This window comes from Zingiber officinale, chromosome 5B (genome assembly GCF_018446385.1).
Source record: "Zingiber officinale cultivar Zhangliang chromosome 5B, Zo_v1.1, whole genome shotgun sequence".
NCBI lineage: Eukaryota > Viridiplantae > Streptophyta > Magnoliopsida > Zingiberales > Zingiberaceae > Zingiber > Zingiber officinale.
Window position 1 is genome coordinate 25,851,917 of NC_055995.1, and position 19,678 is coordinate 25,871,594.

At 40.3% G+C, this 19,678-nt stretch overlaps 2 protein-coding genes across 2 annotated transcripts; both read right to left on the reverse strand.

Annotated features, from left to right (window-relative positions):
• Nucleotides 1–15,902: 15,902 nt before the first annotated feature.
• LOC121987306 lies at nt 15,903–16,944 on the reverse strand. Its single transcript, XM_042541168.1, has one exon. The coding sequence runs from the start codon at nt 16,502–16,504 to the stop codon at nt 16,100–16,102; it is 405 nt and encodes a 134-aa protein (XP_042397102.1). The 5' UTR covers nt 16,505–16,944; the 3' UTR covers nt 15,903–16,099.
• LOC121986575 (zinc finger protein MAGPIE-like) lies at nt 16,935–17,698 on the reverse strand. Its single transcript, XM_042540536.1, has 2 exons — nt 17,488–17,698; nt 16,935–17,383 (listed from the first exon to the last, which is right to left on the reverse strand). The coding sequence occupies exons 1-2, from the start codon at nt 17,570–17,572 to the stop codon at nt 16,935–16,937; spliced, it is 534 nt and encodes a 177-aa protein (XP_042396470.1). The 5' UTR covers nt 17,573–17,698.
• Nucleotides 17,699–19,678: the final 1,980 nt, after the last annotated feature.

The window sequence follows — 19,678 nt, forward strand, 5'->3', positions numbered from 1 at the left end:
ATCATCGGACTCGGAGGAGGATGAAGGTGAAGGAATCTCTTTCTCCTTCTTCTTTTCTTTCTTTCTTCTCCCATCCTTGCTCTTTTCTCCTGCAATCAAAGCTATACCTTTCTCCTTTTGACCTTTGTTAGCAAGTTCATGAAGTTCCATTTCACAAAAGAATTCATCTAACTTTACAATTGAAAGATCCTTAGAGACCTTGTAGGCATCTACCATAGATGACCACAAGGCACTCCTCGGAAAGGCTTTTAGAGCGTACCTTACAAGATCGCGATTCTCCACGCGTTCATCCATGGAATGGAGACCATTGATGATTTCTTTGAATCTTCCATGTAGCTCACTTACTGTCTCATTTTCCCTCATGGTGAGGTTTTGGAGTTGGTTTAGGAACAAGTCTCTCTTGGCGATCCGAGAGTCCCGAGTTCCTTCTTAGAGCTCGATGAGCTTGTTGCATAGATCTTTTGCGCTCGTGAAAGGACCTACCTTGACGAGTTGGTCCTTGGCTATTCCACATTGCAAAGTGACCACTGCCTTGGCATCGGCTTGTCCTTTGCGGGTTTGCTCGGTGGACCACCTCGAGGAGTCGAGTTCCTTACCTTCTTCGTCCTTTGGAGGCGTAAATCCTTCCTTTACAAAAAACCACATGGAGATATCAGTTTTGAGATAATACTCCATGCGACTCTTCCAATATTGAAAATCTGCTCCATCGAAGAAGGGTGGTCTGTTGGTGCTAAATCCTTCCTTCATGGTCATCTTCTTGCTCCTTAGGATGTTAGTCCAGATGAAGAGCACCAGGCTCTGATACCACTTGTTGGGATCCTTTGGATGGCTAGAGAGGGGGGGAGTGAATAGCCTCCACCAAATTCTTAATCTTTTCACAAAAATTCTAAGCGAGTTTGTTAGCGCAGCGGAAAATAAGCAAAAAAAAAGAAATTATACGTGAAAAGAACCAAGCACCACTAACACAAGATATACGAGGTTCGGGGATAACTTGCCCCTACTCCTCGGCGTGTCCGTAAGGTGGACGAGCCCTTGATCTTCGGTAGATCACACCCCGGATGACTCCGGCTAATGAAGCTCTCCTTCTCGGTGGAGAAACCTCTCCACAAAGTCTTCCAACAGATTTAAAATGAAGCACACAAGACTTACAGATCACAGTGGCTCAAAGAAAATCTAAGTAAGCTCACAGCCACGAAGATGATGAAGACAGAGTCCAAGAACACAGCAAGCTCTCAACCGAAACACACACAGCTTTTCACTTGCTTCACGTTCTCTTCTTCTTTCCAGCATACACTGCTTCTTATGTCTCTGCATTCGATCAGCCTGCACCGGATCGCTGCCAACCTGCACCGAATCCCTGCTGCAAGCTACGGCGTCACCAATCGCTTCTCTTCCTCTTCTGATTCTCTGAGCTCACACCAATAGAACCACGGTCTTCACTGGTGCCTCTGAGCTCGAACCAATCACCAGGAGTTAAGCCAATCACCACCTGATCACTGCCAGAAACACAGCTAATCGCAACATGTAGTCGTTGCTGCTTCAAATGCATTTGACGCAGAGGAAGCAGTGGAAAGATCCTTTGTCTCATTCCTTTGATGAGGCTTAATTTGAAACTAAGCACTGGTATGGTACCTGCAACCTGTATCTCCAAAAGACTCACAGCAGAAGGTTAAACAGAGATGGGCAAAAAGAAGTGCGAATCAGAAAATATCAGAGAAAGCGCATGCATAATGAACTTAACTGTGGATCGGTCAGCGGACCGATCACAGACCCTTGGACCGATCAGACAACAGCCTGATCGGTCTGAGGCTGGTCTGATTGGTCGTGGTGACCGATCAGATTGGATGTGGATCGGTCCATAGACCGATCCAACTCCCTTTTTCTTCTGCGACATTTTCTCCTGATCATCAGATTGCACTCAGTGTGCTACTGAGTGTTTCCTGATCGGTCTACAGACCGATCAGATTACACTCAGTGTGCTACTGAGTGTTTCCTGATCGGTCACCAGATCGATCAGAAAATTTAGTCTCACTAGATCGGTCTGCGGACCGATCAGTCATCCAAAGTATCACTGGATCGGTCTGTTGACCGATCCAACGCCTATGTGATACTAGGATTGGTCCGAGAACGAGCTATCGAGCCCTCTCTGACCTAATCCGGTCCAGAGAACGAGCTCCCGAGCCCTCTCTGACCTAGTCCGGAGAACGAGTTGCCGAGCCCTCTCCGACTTCGTCTGGTCCAGGGAACGAGCTACCGAGCCCTCTCTGACCTGGTCCGGAGAACGAGCTACCGAGCCCTCTCCGACCTAGTCCGGAGAACGAGCTACCAAGCCCTCTCCGACTTCGTCCGGTCTAGAGAACGAGCTACCGAGCCCTCTCCGACTTCGCGTGCCAAGTTTCCAACTTGGACTTTTCCCTTCCACATGATCAACCTTGATCAGTAATCAATCCGAGTTCAATTAACATCTGATACAAACTTAAATCAGTGTCAACATCAAAACAACAGCCAGGTCAGACTGTATCAACAGCCTCTACATCCACATCACATGGAGGACCAAGTGTCACCCCTACACAAGAAGGTATAAATAGTTCATTTAAAAATAAAAATCATATTATATGTTTTGAGTGTAGGGAACACGGGCACTACAAGAGCAAGTGCCCTAAATTGGCCAAGAAAAAGGGCCAAGTGGCACCCAAGGGCAAGGAGAAGCCCAAGGAGACCGTCCCCGGAACAAAGAAGAGCAAGGAGCACATTGTGTGTTTCTTGTGTCAACAAAAAGGGCATTACCGAAGTCAATGCCCTAAGGGGAAGAAGGTGGTCAAGACTCAAGGAGGAAGCTCAATTCAAGGGGGAGCCTCCAAGGTAAAAAGGAAGGTAACCTTTATTGAGCCTACCCCTTTAAATTATGGTAAAAGGCATGTTAGTTCCAATTTATACCATTTTAATGCTATTTACCATAAGAATAGAAAGCATGATAGCTTTAAGGAAAATCATGTAGCTTTTCATGCTAAAATTACCACACCTAAGGTTAGGAAGGTAGATAAGAATTTAGGCAATAACTCTAAGGATTTTAGTTATAAGCCTAGAAATAGAAATGCTCATGGACTTAATGAAAAATCAAAAACTAAGGACTTATGGAAAGAAAATCAAGTCTTAAGGTCAAGACTTGATAAAATGGAAAAGACCCTAAAAAGGATGGAAAATATCCTAAAAGGGCAAAATGAGCAAAACCTAGGTCTAGGACGACAACAAAGGTCATCCAAGGGCCATAGAGGTTTGGGATACAAACCTAAGGCTAAGAAAGATGAAATTTCTTACCATAGGGTTCCATATAGCTATGGAACCAACCCTAAGTCTAAAGGTCAAGTCAAGGATACAAGGGAAGTTATCCCTAGAAGTATCTTTGCAACAACAAACGTGACTAAGACTTCTAAGAAGTCTAAGGAAGCCACTAAGAAGGTCACAAGGGAAGCAATCCCTAGAGTTGACCTAGAAAAAGTGACCAAGGCTTCTAAGAAGCCAAACAAAGTCAGTAGGAAGGTATCTAAGGAAGCTATCCCTAGTGAATACCTAGAGCATCCAAGGAGCACCAATAGGTGTTGGGTTCCTAGGAGCATTTTCTCTACCCCATAGATGGGTTAGAGAGTGTCAACTCTAAGAAGAAGGGTAGTTAACCCAACTTTGAAGAAATTGACACTCAAGGAACATTTTCAAGGTTATTATTAACCTTTGAAAATGAAATAGATTTATCATTTACTCTTTGGAAGAGTAAAATGTGCCTAATTCCGGAGATATTGATTTTAATCTTAATTGGCACAATTTGGGAGAGCATAAGAAATACCAAGTTGGGACTTTGGTATCTTCTTCGTAATTTAAGGCAAATCTAAGCCTTAATTTAAAAGTGCTACTTTTGTGGGAAAAATGAAATATGCCAACACTTGAGGAATATGCTTAATTTCAATTGGCATAAATTAATCAAGAGAATTAGAAATGTCAATTTAGGTTTTGGCACTTTCTTGAAGCACTTTGGGCAATCTAGGGTTTAAGTTTAGGATTAGCTAAGGTTAAGGATACTTACATAGATAATCTAGGTATATTTTATTTATGCTAAACCTTGCCATGATTGTTTGCCCATTATATGCCATGACATCATGTTTTATTGTTGCACTCATGCCTTATTATGAAAATACAAAAATACCATGTCATGACATACATACATCATGTAGTTATAGGAAATTTTCTTTTGAAAATTATTTTTTTTTGATGTATGTCATAACATTATCATGCATTATGTTTATTTCCTTAAAATTAAGGAAAAATGACATTTATCAACAGGTGGTTTCAACAAGTGACATCCTAGGTGGATGTTAAATATCCACAAAATGCCTAGATAAATATGCATGATCCCTAGAGTAGGGCAAAACCAAATTTTACATCTCACAAAGACCTATAAGATGACTTGTATGTGTTTTGTGCATAATAGATACAAGTGAGATGTTAGGATGATGAACAAAACTCAACATGCTGATTTAGTGCATTTCCTTGAGTTTTAAGTTCATCAAGACACATAGTTATGTGTTTTCCCATCATTGGGAAAGCTAATATACAAGTCATGTGCATTAAGCCCAAGGAATATGGTGGGATATTGGTTTTGAAAATGTTTTTAAAAATGCTTTTAGAAAACCTTGGTGAAGGCTATCTTTTGATAGTAATCACCATTGAACAGTTAGACACAAACTTGAAGAAAACACTAAAGTTTTTGCAAGTTCTCAAGTTTGTGTCAATCTTTGAAAATATGATGTATTTTCATAGAAAACTATTTTTCCATGATAAAGTATACCCTAAATAATGTCTACAACGATTTTCACAATTTTTGGATTTTTGTAGAATTTTTTAGGGGTTTCTGAAGTTGACTGAAATGGAATTTCAGCAACTATCAGAACTCCAATCGATCACCCGATCGATTGGAATGCCTCAATCGATCGGGCGATCGATTGGGAAGGCAAATCCCGCGAGCAGAAGCTCGCTGGATCGATCCACCGATCGATCCACACTACCTGAATCGATCAGTGGATCGATTCAAGTTGGTTCAATCGATTGGAACCCAACTCCAATCGATTGAAGATGCTGATTTTGGCTGGGAAAGCTTATTTTCAGCATTTTGAACCTATTTTAGTCTAGGTAATCATTCCTAACCCCTCAAAATACATTTGTATACATAAAAGGGTGTTTTCATATTGAAAACAAGGATGGATTGGTTAAGGGAGACTAAGTAGAAGTTTACATTGAGGTTGATTCAAATTTTGAACTTTTGAACCTCAAAACTTCTAAATTTGGGTTTCCTAAAGGTTTAGGGATTCCAAGTCATTGTTGGTGCAATGACAGAAGATACGACCATATCTTTAGGGGGAGGTACTCTTTAAAGACATGAAAACTATTTTTCATGAACCTTGGAAGGAGGTTAACCTTCTTTTAAGAACATGCTCAAGGTTGAGCGTTTGAACTTTAATGGGGAGTGGATATCCTCATTGTTCAAGTGGTTCAAGTTGGTATATGCTCATGGATAAGCATTCGATACAAATGAAGGGTATGGGACCTTCATTTGGGTTTTTGGACCTTGTTAATGCTCAAGGGCGAGCATTGATGATAATGAAGGGTATGGGACCTTCATTATCGTGTTGATCACAACGAGTGAAGTTGTGAACAACGAAGAGAAACTCTTCCGGGGGAGAGTCTCAAAGGGGAGAATTTTCAACAAGTGAATTTGATGATGTGTGCCCAAAGATGAGGCATGTAGGGATTTGATGTGTGCCAATAGGGGGAGAATGAAAGGGTTTAAGTTATGCCTTCATTATCTAAGAGGGAGTTTGCCTTCTTAGGGGGAGAATGTAAGGTTTAACTTACGTCTTCATTACCTAGTGGCATGAAGGAAGTTGAGGCTATGAGAATTAGCCTAACTTAAATGAGGTACTGTCAAATATCAAAAAGGGGGAGATTGTTGGTGCAATATCCCTCAGGTCAAGGTTGACCTGGTTGACCAAGCTTGAGTCTTGGTTTGGGTTTCAATGTTTGACAATACAAGACTTCGATGATGTGGACAAGTGCAGGTGCAGTTGTTCATTTGGGGAGATTGTTTGGTGCAATTCCCCTCCGATCAGGGTCTGATCAGGTTGATTGAAGAAGAGTCAAGTAGGTCAAGGTTGACTAGATACTTGACTGGGAAGTCCTAACTGGGATGTTAGGCAGAGAGAAAATCCTGGTGAGTGAAGCCAGGTGAAAGTCCTAGTGAGTGAAGCTAGGCAGTGAGAAAATCCTGGTGAGTGAAGCTAGGTGAAAGTCCTAGTGAGTGAAGCTAGGCAGTATGAAAATCTTGGTGAGTGAAGCCAAGTGAAAGCCCTGGTAAGTGAAGGCAGGCAGAAGGAAAGTCCTAGTGAGTGAAGCTAGGCAGTTGGGAAGTCCTAGTGAGTGAAGCTAGGCAGTATGAAAATCTTGATGAGTGAAGTCAAGTGAAAGCCCTGGTGAGTGAAGCCAGGCAGAGTGAAAGTCCTAGTGAGTGAAGCTAGGCAGCATGAGAATCTTGGTGAGTGAAGCCAAGTGAAAGCCCTGGTGAGTGAAGCCAGGCAGATGGAAAGTCCTAGTGAGTGAAGCTAGGCAGTTGGGAAGTCCTGGTGAGTGAAGCCAGGCAGAAGGAAAGCCCTGGTAAGTGAAGCCAGGCAAGGGAAAATCCAGATGGAGAAAAGATGACCAGACATCTGGTGGAAGTCCAAGTAGGTCAAGGGAGTGACCGGATACTTGGCACGAAGAGAAAAAGTCCAAGTGGGTCAAAGGGATTGACCGGACACTTGGTGAGGGAGTCCTGGCAGGTCAAGGCTGACCGGATGCTGGGCATGATGGACCAACAGGTTATGGATTGACCGGATGTTGGTTTACGGGGCTTGGGACTTGGTTTTGGGCCAAAACCAAGAGTCGGATCGATCAGCCGATCGATTGGCTAGTGCCCGATCGATCGGCCGATCGATCGAGTGAGTCCCCGCGACAAGGCAGCTCCCAATCGATCGGTGGATCGATTGGAGAGATGCGTCGCGCGCACAGAACGCCTCTGGATCGATCAGTCGATCGATCCAGAGAACCCAATCGATCAGTGGATCGATTGGGGTGGCGCGATTTCACGCGATGAGTCCTAGATTGATTAGTCGATCGATCCAGGATATTTCCAGGAGACAGAGGCGCTCTGGATCGATCGACCGATCGATCCAAAGCCTCCCCGATCGATTGGGAGCAATCCAATCGATCGGGATCCAACCGTTGCCGCAGATAAATGCCGCTGGCGTGCGTCTTCTTCGAAAGAACTTCACTGATTCATCTCCGATCCTCTCCAGCAGCTCTCCACACTTCTTCTCCTCTCCACGGCCAGTTCTTGAAGGGTTCTTGGAGCAAGGTTGCTAGTGATCCAAGATCAAGAGGCGGGCAACAACAAGAAGTTAGGGTTAGGGTTTTTGCTGCATAACTTGTAAGCTTTTGCTTGTATTTTGTTTTCCTTTCCTTCTTCTTGTATTGAGAGTGTTGTAGGGCTTCTCCGCCTTTGGTAGTTACCATAAAGGAGTATTATTCATAGTGGAGGGTGTGTGTGCGTGGATCCTTGGATTAGTCACCAAGTAAAATCCATTTGTTAGCGTTGTATGCATTTGTTTCTTTGTATTTCCGCTGCACATCTTTGAAGAAACAAGCAACGCCAACGACGAGCACGCGACGAGCTATTCACCCCCCCTCCTCTAGCTACCTAATCGGTCCCAACACCAACATCTTCATCAAGGATCGTCGTTCACCGGAGCCAACGCACCACTTCGCAAATTTAAGACAGGATCATATAGCATTTGGTTTTGAATAAATATCTCCATGTGTGTTTCTTAGTAGTAATACCTTGAGAATTATAAAAGTTTTTTAAATTTGATCATCAAATTCTAGGTTATTTGACATGATTGGATGCTCTACTTGCATATTATTGGTTAGTGTGGTGATGGATCTATTTTGATTAATTGAGTTTGATGACCAAATTACCTAAAGAGGATTACCTCAAGCCTATTCTTTATTCTCTTTTTGTGTGATATACATTCATGATTTGCTCTTTTTGCAATCACAATATCATATGTATGTATGAACATGATGAAGGATATTTCTTTCCTCATTCTTTGATTTCTTTTCCCTTCAAATTCTAGTTGAATAGCTCACTCAACAAATTCTTCCATTGAGAGTTTTTGATTGATGAGTTAGGATGTCTAAAATTCTAAGTCACCAAGATTTTGTATTAAAGGAAGTTGCTGAATTGAATTCTCAATTTTTTTAATTGATGATGCTGTGTTGTTAGGGGGTGCTGAGCAATGAGTGCAGCTCTGAGTGTGACAAATTACAAGTGAAGCAAAGGAATTTATGTTAGAGCATTTGCAGAAAATAAATCAGAGTGAGTTGAGGAAAAAAAAATGAGAGAAGCTTAAAGGAAGGATCTGCTGGGTTACTGCAGGAGTCAGTTTGGTTCTCCATCTATATGATAGGAAGGCAATTCCAATGGCTATTTAAGAGAGGAATCTCCTTAGTAGAAAGGTGATGAAAAGAAGGAAAACAATTTGGAAGAAAGGCTATGTTGACTGGAATTGTTTTCAGCAGTAAATTGTGTATCAACCTAGCCTATTGTGTGTCAAATTCTTGCTGAGCTCCTTAATTACTGGAGAATCATAGTAAAGTTTTTGGTTATTCATGGTTGGTGGGTGTTTTCCCTCTCTAATCCTTCTAAGTTGCAAAACTTGAAAATCTAGTAAGTGGATAACTGAATTTTGCTTTGAAAAGATGAGTGGTGAGTTGAGTTTCAATTTTGTGTTGCCAAGTTTCTGTTGTAAGTATCGGGACAGTAAAAGATCAGGAGGAGCACTAGACTAAGTCTTCCATGATTTTAAGCACGCAACTACCATGGTTGTGAATTCTAAAATTCAAGTCAATATTGAAATCAACTCTAAGAGGAATTCTGAAGGCAAACAACATTTATTGGTACTGAATTTGGACTTTCTTTTGGTATTAACCAGTTTATGCACCTAATGTAGTTGTTGTTCTCACCAATGCAATAGGAATGCATTTCTCCGGCTGGTTAGCATATTGAGTATTAGCTGCAGGAAAGGAAAGGAAAAAAAACATATTCTTTAGAACCTGATTTCTGAATCAGATTCCTCAAATCTTATGAGAAGGTGGTAATTGGGAATCTGATGTTTGAAACAATTGAAGTGCAGAAATTGAGAAGTTATTAACATCCACACCAATCCAATTGTAGAGCCAACTGAGGGATAAGTTCAAATCTGGCTCTGAAACTCTGAATTGCTGGATCCTGAATTGTTGCAAATCTGAATTTCCTATACTTGTTAACAAGTATGCAATCCTCAAGTTGTTTTATGAAGGACAGTGGAACTGAAGAATTTGAACACTGAGCATTCTGATCAGATTGCTCAGGAGAAGAAAAAATTGAGAAAATCCTGATTTCTGAAGAATCTGAGTTCTGGAATCAGGTTCTTTGAGATGAATTTTGGAATAGGAAGGGACTGAAGTTGATGATTTCCAGGAGCTGCTGGGTAACTGAACGAGACTTAGTGTCTTTCCATTCTTGAGCAAGAAGTAAGCTCCAATTTGTAACAAGATACAAGTGAGACCCTGCCAATGAATTCAGAAACTGATTCAGCAGGAAACACTCAGGATCTGATTTTGTGCCAAGTTCTTATGCTATTTCTGATTGGTATAGGTTGGAATTTAAGTTCTAATCATTCTGGTGCTAAATGATACCTACTTCTAAGTTGAATCCTTTAAGACCTAAGCTAAAATTACCTTGAATTCTCAATTCTGAAATTCTGAAATCCAACTCTGGATTTCTAGATATCTGAAATCATGTGATAGACTAAAGGAGTTTCAGCCAATGTCTGAATCAAGTATTCTGATGAATCCATCGAATTTGTAATGTGGAAACTGAGGAATTTAATTCCAAATTGATGCACCAATCTGGATACAGTCCTCTGCCAATGCAATAGCGAAGAAGACTGAAATTGTGAATCAGTTGCATGCCATAAACAGAACTTAACAGAAACTTGTTAAGTGCCAACTCCAGAGGTTGTTCCTGATTAGCAATAATCACTTTCCTAATATCTCAGTGTTAAATGAGAGTCCTTAACGAGTTGATCTCTTCATAACTCAATCTGGAATTACCTCAATTCTTCACTGCTGAAACTTAGTCCAGGAAGTTCATAGTTCTTTCTGCAGAAAAGTGTGAACTGTGGCATGAGAGTAAATGGTTTTGTGCAAGTCCTATTGGAATTCTACAACAAGGACACAACCTTTAATATATTTCAGGAAGGGAAATGAAACTAAAGTGTTTATGAACTGTCCATTTTGATCAGTATGCTCAGAGGGAAAAAAAAAGAAAAGGAAAGTTAAGGGGTTGTGTTTCTTTTACAGAATCTGAAAGAGAAAAAAATAGATGACACTGGAACATCAGGGATTGTATTAGCAGTCAGATTCAGTTTTTCTATTAGGTTTTGGAACTTCACTGAGCTCGAATCCTAACTTTGATTTCTTGAAAGGCATGACTAATAGAATGGAACTGATTATGAGAAAAAAAAGAACATTGTGCCAACAGGGAAAGTCCTTTTGTTTAGTGCCAATTCTGTTTTCTATTCCTAACCAGCAGATACCTCAATTGAGGTTCTTGTCAATTCAGTGGTAATTGATACCATTTTCTTCTGCAACCCAGATCTACAGTATCTTGGAGTTTTCTAAATTCCTGAATTTGATTACTTGACTTCCTGAATTTAGAAAGAAAAAAAAGTTGTGAACCAAGAACATGTGCCAAGTTCTCTTTGAAGCTTCTTATCAGGAGGCATTCCAAGTACAGATTTTGCTTTTTCATTGGACATTTAGTGTTCTTCCTGAGCTTCTTTAGATCGAATGGCTGGTCCAAGTTCTGAAATTCTGAAACTGCATTCTGGAAACCAGAATTTCAGAGGTTAGCTCCATTTCTGGAGTTCTTTGGAATGAATTCCAAACCTGGTTTTTGAATTCATTAATTGCAAATATTGATTCTATCTTAAAGACTTCATAGAAGACAAGGATTTAGAATCTGCAGCAGCCATCTTACCAAAGTTGTGTTTGTTCATGAGGAAAAACAGTGGCACAAGGGAAGTGTATCAAGTTGCAACTATAGCGTGCCAAGTTCTTAGGATAGTTATATGAGCAGCGGAAAGCTTAACTAAATCTCTTGTTTTTTCTTTTCAAGTGCTCATGATTTACCAGGCATGTGGAAGATGAGTTTTGAATTCTACACATTGGTGGAAAAACAAGTCCAATGTTAGCTACAGAAGTTCCTCATTCTCTGTTTACCTCATCAACAGGATATATATTCTTTAATGCACGTTAAATATATCCTGTTGATTCTCAAGAACTGATGACCTGACATTTACCCCACTATGTGTTTGACACCTGTACCTGCATGTACCTCCCTCCATATCCATGGGGTCGATACTAGGGGGACCGCTAATGTAACGGATCTACATTTTTTTTTAATGCACGTCAAATTGGGTAACGCATTAGGTTTATTTTTCCAATACTCTCACTTTCTCATTGATTTTTTTCATACTCAGTTTGTTTGCTTCATTTAATTCTACTTGACTCTATTTCAATTCTTAATAAATCATTTTTATTTATGCATGATATGTTTTATGGTGATAGAGAATTAGAAAATAAACAAAGTATATAGCAGTGAAGTGTTGTGAGTGGCATTGAGAGAACCTTCATTTTCATATATGATTGTGAGAGATAGAGTGGAAACATTTATCTTGTGAGATTGTATCTTTTTTTTTTTTTTCAAATGGATTGAAATCATCATGCTTATTGATTAATGTAAGAATTGTATTCATGAATATTTGATATATTAATGGTCTTAGTTAATTATCATTTACTAACTTCAAAGTATTGGTAGGGAATTATTTAGGAGATGATTTTTAGTTTGTTTCATAGTTTTGTTTGCTTGCTCAAGACGTGCAAGAATAAGTGTGAAGAGATTTGATAACCATCAATTTATTATATTATTTAGGCTCCTATATTCATGTTTTTTAATTTCTTTAAATTCATATTTATACTATATTTTATGAGTTTGGATTCATTTTTAGCTTTGATGTGATTTATCTTCTAAATATTTAAATGTGATCTTTGTAGGTGATAAGGGATCGTGGACTCGAATTGAATTGATCTAATTTGAGCTTAAGGTTAAAGCTCATTGAAGAAATTCAATATGAAACGATCTGGACCATTCATGTAGATCTAGAGAAATCTAAGCCTTCTATTAAGATCTGAGTCATCCAAGTCAAAAGAAAGTAGATCATAACCATTAATCAACATCTGGATCAATCTTATCTCTCATCAAGATCTAATTTCTGTGCGGCGGGAGCGCTGGGAGCGAGCGATTTCGCCTTTTACCACAAGATGTGAAGCATTTGGATCGTTAATGTAGATTTGATTCAAATGTGGGTAGCTACAGTGCACGAGGTGATCACGATTTTTGGGCGGAGACGGAAGAAGAAGAAGAACAGAGCATCGCTACTCCATCCTTCACAGCCGACCACCGAAGCTCCTTCATTCACCGAGGTCAAGGGATTTACCTTCCTCGTCCATCCTCATCTCCACCTTCATTAGAAGCTCCGGCCGTTATCATCTCCATCGCCCGCAATTCTATTTTTCCGTCGGCCGTCCACACCGCAAGCCACCTTCATAATCCACCGAAGGTAAAGGGGATTCTCTTCCTCCTTCATTTGATCATCCTGCATTCCACCAGAGCTCCATTCCACGGAGAGGCAAGGGGTTTCCCTACTTCAGCCACCTCCGGTGAATCCCTAGCCTGCCTCCATCACTGGCGCTACACCTTAATCCTGCGTTCATCTTCATATATCTGAGTTGTAGTGGTGGTTGGAGTTACAAATATTTTCCATCGCCTTCAGAATTCTGCTTCCATTGTTCAGATCATCAACGGCAGCTTCATCAGCTTCTACCGAGCCTTCTTCCTCTTTGCAATAGATCCAAATCAGAACAAGTTAGAGGGCCCCTAGCTCGGCTTGTAAGCACCTATATGCATTCATTATGGCTGTAATTTCTATTCGTGTGATCAATTTGATGGATGTGTTCAATTCCCGCATACATTTGATTTGAATTTGAATTGGTTCTTGATTAACTGATTTAGTTGATTAATTGCTATGTTGTTGTCTAGGGTTACATTAGGTTCAGTAGATTAGGTTAGTTTAGATTACTTGCTTTTGTAATTTCATGAGTTGGTTTGCATTCTTAGTATTGTTTGTTTTGATCTTCCATCGATTGAATGTTCTTTAGTTTCCTTGCTTTATTAGTGCAATGTTCTTTCATGAATTGTTCCACAGTTGTATTTTAGCATGTTCTTCTTTCTATCAGTTGCATTCTTCATGTTGCCATAATTTCCTTCGTGTTCATAGTTTAGTGAAATTACATTCATTCATGTCGGTTGCATTTAATTCTTTCTCGGTTTAGCTTTAGCATTTGAAAACCTCAATTCACCGGCTACATTCCTTATAAGAGACAACCTGGGTCTTTGGCCATGTCTACAAAAAAAACAAAATATGTTGCAGCTACCTAAGCTAGCAAAGAGATAATATGGTTACAAATGATAATAGAAGAGCTTGAAAAAAGTTTTTAAAAAAATTACTTTATTTTATGATAGTCAGAGCACTTTGCACTTTGTAAAGAATTCAACATTTAATCAGAGGATAAATCACATTCAAGTCTAATATCACTTTATTCAGAAGAAGTTGGAAGAAGAAAACATGGATATTCAAAAAATTTAGATAGAAGACAACATAGTAGATGCACTAATAAAGCCAATCAATATTGATGAGTTTATACAGCGTCAATCCTCTATTGGCCTTGTCGATACGTAAGAAACTAAAAATGACAAAAGTAGAAAGGATGGAAGGGTTACAAAAAGGTGACTTTAAGCGGGAGAAATTTGATAATAAAGCCACTTTTGTAATCTTAAATACTTGGTGACTTGGAATTGATGAAGTTATTAAGTAGAAAAGTCATTTTGAAAAACACAGTTCTTAGAAGTATAATTTTTGGACTTCATGAAAAGTGGGAGATTACATTAAATACAAGATCACTTCAAGACTATAAATTTATAGGAATTGAAATATGATCTTGTGTCATCCAATGCTGAGTACATAAACAAAGAGAAAGAGTGAGAGTAGCGTAAGGTAAGATTTCTTCTAAATACTCCGTCTCTCCTTTTATCATTTCGGTAGAAAAGATATTATAATCCTTGCTTGCGATTTTTGCTTCAATTTGATTAAAGATGTTTGATACGGTATATAAGGTGGAGTCCGATAAAATCAGGCAGTCAGAAGTCAAGAGAACGTGACAGTTAGAAGTCAAGGGAATATGACAGTTAGAAGTCAAAAAGACATGACAGTTAAAAGTCAAGAAGACGTGACAGTTAGCGGTTAGGAAGAAGGACTTAATTAGATCGTCTGACGTCATCAGCCGTATAATTACCGGTCGGGTACTAACAGATCAAGACCTCAGATCAGAGACATGAGATGCGGCCTGGAGTAAGGCTTGACCTCCTCCGACTGATTTGATTTACTCAACTCGATCTGCATAGATAGCCTAGTACTTTCAGTAAGACAACTCCCGATCGGTCCTTCGGTACTCTAAACATGAAAGATGGGACTCTCATCGCAGCTCGTCTTCCTCATCAAAACTCGGGCCAGGCGCCACACCCAAACAGTCATCCTGAACTGGTCGTAGCTAAACTCGGGTGGGACAGAAGGCACTAGGTGACAACAATGTCAGAGAATCGTAACCGCCTGTCAGGGAATAACTGACATATGTTAGGAAATATTCCAATGGTCTGCTGTCATCTACGAATAGAACTTTATCTCAATCCATAAGAGGTCCATCACCCGACAGGCTCTGACACCCAACATTCTCTGATATCGGTCAGACTCCAAAGATACGCATGGTCATATAAAAAGGGAGATCCTCTCCCTTGAGCAGCTACGCATACATTCACATTTATCTTCTACAGTTTTTTCCCTTCGTATACTGTTCTTCTGGGGAAAAAGTACTTGACTTGAGCGTCAGGGGATCTGCGCCGAGGACTTTTTCTCTGATTTCTGGTCTATAATGCTCCGTGTGCTTGTTTGAGTGTGCACAGAGCCCAAGTACCGCCGGTTTAATCGCCGTTGTCCGTCAATCCCACGTGAGGGTTTTTGTCATGTCCATATCCTTGATGATTGCGAGTCTAATTATTTAATTGTGTTTTCATTTGCATGTTAATAGGATCAATATTATTCCATGGAAATTGTAAATCTGTTTATATATATATATATATATATATATATATATATATATATATATATATATATATATATATATATATATATATATATAGACTTCCGATAAAATTTTAGTCCCATTTCATAATTAAGTTCCATATTTTAAAACTCTTCGTATAATAAACCTTTTTTTTTCCTTTTAAAAGCTTCCTAGGGCTAGTGGACCTAGGTAATCCATATAATTGGCATATATAATGTTAATTATATTTGAGAGGTAGTATTATTGATTCATATTGTTCTACCTATTGGTAAATCTGAAAGCTCAAGCTCGCCTTGCCGTTGTACAATGGCCGGGGGCAATGATTGCCTATTAAGTAATCTAAAGTTCGATAGTGGAGCAGTAGATGAGCAATTGGAAGGCCACTTCCTAATACTGCAACACTAGCAGTGTTGATCATGCAACGTCCCAACAAAATTTAATAGAAAAGGTTGACAAGTGGTGAAGCACATAAAAGCCACTCTAGAAAGTAGAAACATGCATGCTTATGTACACCACTACGATCCCTTGTACTCCACAACTCGACACTAACAAAGCCAATCTCTATAAATATTCCAAAAGTTGAAAGGGCAATTATAGAGCTTAGTAAAAGAACAGGGACATGGATCTGCTTTTGCATGCCTTTTGAATTCGCTGTCGTTTTGTCACTGCAGCGACCTCAAATCCATCCGTCGACTGACGAATGGCACAGAGACTGCAGTCCAACGCCGACGCCCAGGAAATCCCTGGTCTCTCCTCCGAGGAAGTCTTTCAGCATGCTCGCGTGATTCTGAGAGAACAGCACTCCGTCGAATTTGCTGCCATCGGCCGTGCTCTGGCACCTGTATGGTGATGGCTCAAAGCTCCCTGCAAACCCCATGCTCGAGGTCACCCCAACCTGCGCCGCCTTCTGCAGCAACGCCGTCGCCGACATATCCGGCGCCGGCGGGTGATGCAGAGAGGCGGCGGCGAACAGCGCAGGCGCGCTCGCCGATAAATCGACTGCACTGTTGGAACTGCTTGCGGTCGGCAAAGCGGAGGTAGTGAACTCCGACGTACTCAGTTGGAACTTGTTGCTCTGCATCCAATCGAATCGCCTCGGGTTCGAGCCGATGAGGTCGCCGTACAAAGTGGAGGCGCCGGCGACAAGTCCCGTGTCCAGAAATTGATTAATGCTGGCAGCGTTAGGCTTAAACTGAGTTGGAGGCGTGAGATGGGGGAACGCGTTTGGATTTGCGTTTAAACCCTGTTGGAGAAGAAGGTAGTCGGCGCTTCCGGCAATGGAGGCGGCGTTGGTCACTCTCGCGGTCTCTTCCGCTAGAGCGTCGCAGAAAGCCCTGTGTGTTATGAAGCTGTCCCTCCTGCGATCAAGATGACAAACTAGAGTTTATTCAATTCGCCATGCCCGTAAAATTGTGAACAGGGAAATTTCACTGGAACAGGGAATTAGTGACGGCATTGTTGTCATCATCGCACTCCGACGAAGCGCAGCGGAGTCGATTACAGTTTATATGTTAAAGCAGCGAGAAATTTGGCAAATCGAAATTGATGCATGCATGCCTGGAGAAGAGGACGCCGCAGTCGCAGCGGTACTCCCTGGTGCCGCAGGTCTTGGCATGCGCCTTCCAGTCCGACTGAACCGCGTACTTCTTGGAGCATTTCTCGCACTTCCACTTCTTCTCCCCGTGCTTCCGGCAGAAGTGCTTCTTGATCCCGGTGAGGTCGCCCAGCGCCCGCCCTGGGTTGTGGTGCACGCAGCTCGGCTCCGGGCACACGTACACACGCTTCCGCGGGGCCGCCCGATCGCCGCTCCTCTGCTTCAGCCTCCACGGCAGGTTGTGGCCGCGCCGGTGCAACTGCAGGTTCTGGTCCCGCTGAAACCCCTTCCCGCATATCTCGCACAGGAACCGGTTCGTCGCCAGCAGCGTCCGCGGCGACAGCGCGATCACCTCTGCCTCAGGATCTACATATCAATTATTCAATCGATCGATATATCTTCTGATGTATGTATATAACTTCCATTGTAATTTGTCAACGATGCTAATTGGCCATTATATGTATATATACCTGGTGTTCCTGGCAGGCTTCTCTTCTTCTTGACGGCAGGAACAGGAGGAGGCATCTTTGAGACTGCTTCTGCAACTCCAGCCATTAATACCTGTAAATTGATTGCCTACGGACAATTGCCAACTTTCTCGCTTGTATTTATGAGCGAGAGGAAGACATTGTTGTCCGATGTGCATACCACAAGGATCTCTCTCTCTCTCTCTCTCTCTTCATCGACAACTGAATTATTAAATTGTTCGAGGCGTAAAAGGCTAAGTGGACTGTGACACACACATGCAAAAAAATACAGAGAAAGATTCAACTTTTCAAGGGGAGAAAAGCTTGGACTTGTTGCCTTTCTTCTCATCCTGAATCATTGTTCCATCATTCGGTTTGCAACTGCTTTATTTCTAAAACGAGTTTTGAACACAGGAATTTTTTGACGATTTCTTCTGAAGATCTTACGAACCTGTCCTTCTCTGATTTGGATTGCAAAAAAGATTTTAGAGCTAGGGAAAGACTTTGAACGACCATTAATTTCCCAAGTCCAAGGCATAAATTAAGGGAAAAGATTTATGATTAATAAAGTGGGGACAGACAAGCATGGTCCTAGGGTTCCTGGGGACACATGCTACCACCATACAGGTCGTAGAAATCCATGGCTACACGACGGAAAATAGGACAGACAAGGAATAATTGTCCATGAATGAAGCCGTTCAAGTTACAAGCTAACTGAAGCCAGATCTAATTACTGGAGATTGCTTCAATTGTTTCAAGTTAAGATTTCATTTTTATTCGTTTGATTCTCCCTGACAGAAGCAGACACACATAAATTAGGGAATAGAAAAGGGAAGAGGCTGCATGGAAGCAGTAGATATTGTTGAAGCATGCGAAGATATCAAGTTGTTTTTTCATGTGATGTCTACAGTGGGCCTTGGTTTGCTTCAAAGGCTTTGGAGTTTAGCATTTGAAGGCTTGTAAAGGTACAGGATATTCCGTTCTTCGCCCGAGGCACGGCAGCTAATTTCACCATGCACCAGATTCCCCTGCAGGGAGGTAGAATTAAGTAGAGATGGCAAGAGAGTGATAGGGTGTATTGGTCTCTGATCTTGTCGTCAACCGTTTGGGGAAAAGAGAGATCTTGGCATCAAAGGCATGTTTGTTTGCTTGAACATTTGGTACGTGGGTACATTTAGAATTATATATATATATATATATATATAAATTAATGTTATTATGTTTTTTTTTAAAAAAAAAAACTTCCTCTCAAATTGATGTATAAATGTTTTACTTGTTCAACTTGTCTAAAAACTTAGATATTCCTTTAATATAAATCCAATCTTTGGTAGTTAAAGTCTTTTTATTTAGTTTCTCCTTAATAAAGAACCTATCTATCTCGACAAAATTTTTATATTCTTGTTGAATTTATTTAGTTTCTCCTATTTCAACCTTACCAAGTTAAATTCTTGTCTTATCTAGTATATGGCAATGTTCTAAAAAGCACAAAGCGTCGAGTCCAAGCTGCAAGCTTTATAAGCTTAAACGAGCTTAGGACGATTTTAAATGTAAAAAAATATTTTTTATTTTTAAATAAAATTTAATTATTTTAAACAAATAAATAGATAAAATAATATTCAAACATAATAAATTAAGGTTCATTCATAAATTTCTCATATTTTTAGAAAGGTAAAAGTCACAAAGTTTATAATATCTAGTAGTTTTCATAATAAAAGAACATAAAAAATTAGATATTATCTAATTCCTTATCTGATTCTAATTCGATCTCCTCAACTTCATTCATCTCATCTTCTGCATTATCCGTTACAAACTTATTTTCATCGGGCTCCCCTATAATATTAGCATTAGTGTCTCTTGTTGGCTATAAAGTGTCAATCTCCACCTCAATTTTATCATCACAATCCTCAACTATCTAAGATTGTGCCTTGCTACCATCACGTGCAAGTAAATTCTCTAATTTATCCTTCCCCTTCTTCTTGTTCATCAATCTTGCATTAAATTGAACATGAACTAGATTATTCATCCTTGTAGTATCTAGTCTATTCCTTTTCTTGGTGTGTATCTACATAAATAAAAATACAAAAAGTTAAGAGTAATTTATAAATTATTATACAACTATCAAATTAAAATATAATAAGACAATTAACAATATTTTATCCTTTCTAAGACACTCCAAATCCTTTCACAGTCGGAT

Coding starts and splice junctions, on each gene's coding strand:
- LOC121986575 (XM_042540536.1), bottom strand. CDS start 17,572: ATGGCTGGAGTTGCAGAAGCAGTCTCAAAGATGCCTCCTCCTGTTCCT. Junction 17,384..17,487: donor AAGCCTGCCAGGAACACCAG/GTATATATACAT, acceptor ATTGATATGTAG/ATCCTGAGGCAGAGGTGATC.
- LOC121987306 (XM_042541168.1), bottom strand. CDS start 16,504: ATGCAGAGCAACAAGTTCCAACTGAGTACGTCGGAGTTCACTACCTCC.